We start from the raw sequence: 4,097 nt of genomic DNA, 5'->3' as shown, positions 1-4,097 counted from the left end.
GATAGCTGGCCAATCAGAGCACACCTCGCTTTTCAGACCGATGAGCTTTGTAAAAATCGATGCGTTTCAGAAAGATGGGGCATAGAGGAGAAACAATAATGTACAGTATGTGGAAAATAATGTGTTTTTTGAACCTTAAACCGCATAAACACATTTCATTACACCAAATACACAAAATAATGTTCTTTTTAGCAGCATCATATGACCCCTTTAAAAAAAAAAAAACCGAACTAAAAATATATTTGTGAAAATAATCATGTCATCGACACTACTGCAATATCAGCGTTTGCGAAGCCTACTCACCGCTGGCCAGGCTGCTGACGCCCAGTGCCTGGGCCGTGTAGAGCGTGAGCCGGTATTGGCTGTCCTGAATATATGCCATGGCAGGCATCGGGTAGAAATGAGCCTGCAGTGGAAGTTTCTGGAAGTACCGGCGAGGCTGGATCTGATGAGCAGGGAAAACACAGAGCATTAGCTTGAGTCTAGGACTAACAGTGGTGAACTTTTACTCCATGTCTGTGGACGTGTGTACTTCACCTGGAAGCCGTTGAGGTCTGTGTAGAAAGTATCTCCGCTCTGAATGTCGGTAACCAGCCGCATGGCCAGCTCCTTGTTATTCTGATCTCTGATGTCCAGCATGGTGGTGATGTCCAGAGAAAGACCATCAACTCCTGAAGTGATATGTCAGGAATAACTGATCAGACAGGGCAAGATGTCCTCACACGATCGTGTTTATGGATGGAGGGAGTACCTGGAACATTATGAATGCGGACCGTCTGCTGGAAGTGTTGATAATGTGCCACAACCTCAGCGAAGAGAGGCCCTTCCACCACACGCACTACAGGGGCTTCTCTCTGCGAATACGGCTGAGAGCGAGTAGAAAGGAAGACGTTAATTGTTTGGTAAATTGCTTTTCGCCCCAGTCAAGACTAACAGACGCTACCTTGGCATTTCCGTCCGGCAGGAAGAGATAGGCCCCGCTCTTGTCCTTGGAGGGTCGAGTTCCGTATGTGAGGAACTGAATCTGTACCCTCACCTCCTGGGGATCGTCTTTACGTCGAATGCTCTGATGGAGAAAAGAGCGCGAGAGAAAGAGAATTAATCATTGTAGACTTATCTGCTGACTCAGACTCTAAAAGAGGACACAACAGCATATGTACTACAAAAACAGGACAGGGATACGTTTCATTCCTTTTGGCAACAATAAGAAAAAAACACTTGTCCAGATGACTGAACATAAAAATAGACTGCTGATGTCATAGCTTGGAAACTTCCTTTTTTATTACCATGAAATATTTGCTCAGTGGAGCTGATTTTCAGCATTTTTCAGGGGCATTTTTTTTTCTCCTATGAGGGCAATTTTTTCTAGTGACGTGCATATATTAAAACTCTGGCTGATACCTACAAGCTGATATTTATTATTATAATTCATATTACGGCAGGTATTATAATTCAGTACTATTTTTTTTTTTTTTTTAGACAAAATTATAATATCGGCCAAAACATGAATTATAATTAAATACTATTTTTGTCTAAAATAAAAAAAAATATATATATATATAAGATATATACATATAAGATATAAGTATATTCAGGCATCACAACGTTATAATATACAAAAATGGACATTCATTGTGAGATTTCCTGGAGATTAGTTTTAACCATTATTAAATTTAATACATTTATGTTTTATTAAATTTAGTTGTTGTTTTTTTAGTTACTTAATATTAGCTTTAGATGACAAAGTTAATTTATACAATATTGAATAATGCCAAATAAATGTAAAAAAAATAATAATAATTTGAATACTGGCCGATAACTGATATTAAAATTCTATACTATTTTACCATAAATAACAAAACATAAAAATACATTAAAAAAATTATAAACTATAATGAATAATTCTAAATACTACAAGTGAATTTAGGCATTACTATAATGTACAGTATACAAAATAAAATAAATATTAAAATAAAAATATTATTAAATTATTACTACTTTAAAGATTAAGTGAGCTTTGCATAACGGCAAACGTAATCTAAATTAAAAAATTGAGGAAAAGAGCATGCATAAATAAATATCAGCTGAGATTTATACATACAATATAGACTGACCATTAAAAATTCCAAATATTGGAAGATAACCGATATATTGCACATCTTTATATTCTCTATCCATATAAAAACAAGTGGGAATTCACTAAGAATGAATTGTGCCGTTGACTGAATCATTTGCATATGCTGTCTGTTTTGTCTTAGCAGTCGATTTACTTAAGGAATTATGCAAATCAGATAACGGTGTATGGTATAAACAAAACAAAAACAAACAGGGGAATTAACTCCACTTCCTGGGGCATTTTAGTCATTTTAGTGGCACTCTACCCTCAAGCCCCGGTTAATTTCTCACTTCACTTCCTAACACACAAACTCATCTTACCTCCAGCAGGCCCGTGGTTCCAGAGAAGCCCAGAGTGAGAGACTGGCTCTGGATGTAGAACGGCTGGGCGTCTACCGTCTGCGATCGCACGGGCAGAGGGTCCAAACCCCGTATGCTCTGACCCCGTCCCGGAATCCTGAGCAGCGTATCAGAGCGCAGGGTCATGGGGGAATCAGCAGAGTCATACAGGTGGAAGACGGCCAATCCCAGAGCGGGGAGGCGTGCCATGAAAGAGGCCTGAACGAAAAGACAAGAAAGAGTGTAGGTTTTGAGACTAGCTTTCTTTAAGATCCAGGAGCGAATGGACACAAACAGACACACCTGGTAGACCTCTCCACTCATCTCAACGGCAGACACCCACTGCGCGCTCAGCTGAACCGGTAAAGTCTGCCCGTCCTCAGTGAGAACCCTAACTCTCGCCGAATTCACCAGCACAGTCACTACACACAGACGCTCCTGCTCGACGGGGTTAAACAGCACCAGGTACCTGAGGAAGAGGAGGAAGATCGTATCTACACACTGAATAAAATGACAGCATTTGCAGTGTTCAAGATCTACGGATAACACATCTTACCTGGGAGAAGATTCCAGCTCGATAAGAGTACGCTGCGGGAGAGAGTCTTGTGTGGCGCGTCTGTCGTCCTGCAGTCACATGAACAGAGGTCAAAGGTCAGACTCCTAGCTCTCTTTTTCCCAAAAATCTTAGTTAATGTTGATCACATTGGATTAAAACCTACTGACTTTGCTCACATGGTCAAAAATGGCCAGCCTACCAAAATCGCATATGCATTTCTCATTGTTATATGTTATATATCATAAGTTGCACGGGTATATTTGTAGCAATAGCCAACAATACATTGTATGGGTCAAAATCAACGATTTTTCTTTTATGCCAAAAATCATTAGGATATTAGATAAAGATTATGTTCCATGAACATATTTTGTACATTTCCTACCGTAAATATATCAAAACTACTTTTTGAAAAACTACTTTTTGATTAGTAATATGCATTGAACTTCATTTGGACAACTTTAAGGTCGATTTTCTCAATATTTGAATTTGTTCTTTTTTGCACCCTCAGATTCCAGATTTTCAAATAGTAGTATCTCAGCCAAATATTGTCCTATCCTAACCAACCATACATCAATGCTTATTTATTCAGCTTTCAGATGATATAATCTCCTATACAGGTGCATCTCAATAAATTAGAATGTCGTGGAAAAGTTCATTTATTTCAGTAATTCAACTCGAATTGTGAAACTCGTGTATTAAATAAATTCAATGCACACAGACTGAAGTAGTTTAAGTCTTTGGTTCTTTTAATTGTGATGATTTTGGGTTTTCTCAGGATTTTGATTTTTTTTGCACCCTCAGATTCCAGATTTTCAAATAGTAGTATCTCAGCCAAATATTGTCCTATCCTAACCAACCATACATCAATGCTTATTTATTCAGCTTTCAGATGATATAATCTCCTATACAGGTGCATCTCAATAAATTAGAATGTCGTGGAAAAGTTCATTTATTTCAGTAATTCAACTCGAATTGCGAAACTTGTGTATTAAATAAATTCAATGCACACAGACTGAATTATTTTAAGTCTCTGGTTTTGTTAAATGTGAGCCAAAATCATCACAATTAAAAGAACCAAAGACTTAAA

The 4,097-nt window shown here is 37.9% G+C and overlaps 1 protein-coding gene across 4 annotated transcripts in view; it reads right to left on the bottom strand.

The window, feature by feature from the left end:
* Window positions 1-4,097, bottom strand: part of LOC107673231 (mannosidase, alpha, class 2A, member 2) — a 40,097-nt gene that overhangs the window by 10,397 nt on the left and 25,603 nt on the right. For all 4 annotated transcript variants that reach the window (XM_016466744.1, XM_016466747.1, XM_016466746.1 and 1 more), the window contains exons 14-20: window positions 3,011-3,078; window positions 2,758-2,923; window positions 2,437-2,673; window positions 944-1,066; window positions 752-866; window positions 538-671; window positions 304-445 (exon numbers count right to left, since the gene is read on the bottom strand). In XM_016466744.1, coding sequence (XP_016322230.1) covers window positions 304-445; window positions 538-671; window positions 752-866; window positions 944-1,066; window positions 2,437-2,673; window positions 2,758-2,923; window positions 3,011-3,078 — 985 coding nt within the window. The remainder of the gene's footprint in view (window positions 1-303; window positions 446-537; window positions 672-751; window positions 867-943; window positions 1,067-2,436; window positions 2,674-2,757; window positions 2,924-3,010; window positions 3,079-4,097) is intronic.

This window comes from Sinocyclocheilus anshuiensis, unplaced genomic scaffold (genome assembly GCF_001515605.1).
Source record: "Sinocyclocheilus anshuiensis isolate Anshui unplaced genomic scaffold, SAMN03320099.WGS_v1.1 scaffold68, whole genome shotgun sequence".
NCBI classification, from domain to species: Eukaryota; Metazoa; Chordata; class Actinopteri; order Cypriniformes; family Cyprinidae; genus Sinocyclocheilus; species Sinocyclocheilus anshuiensis.
This window is presented reverse-complemented; position numbering and strand designations above follow the sequence as displayed.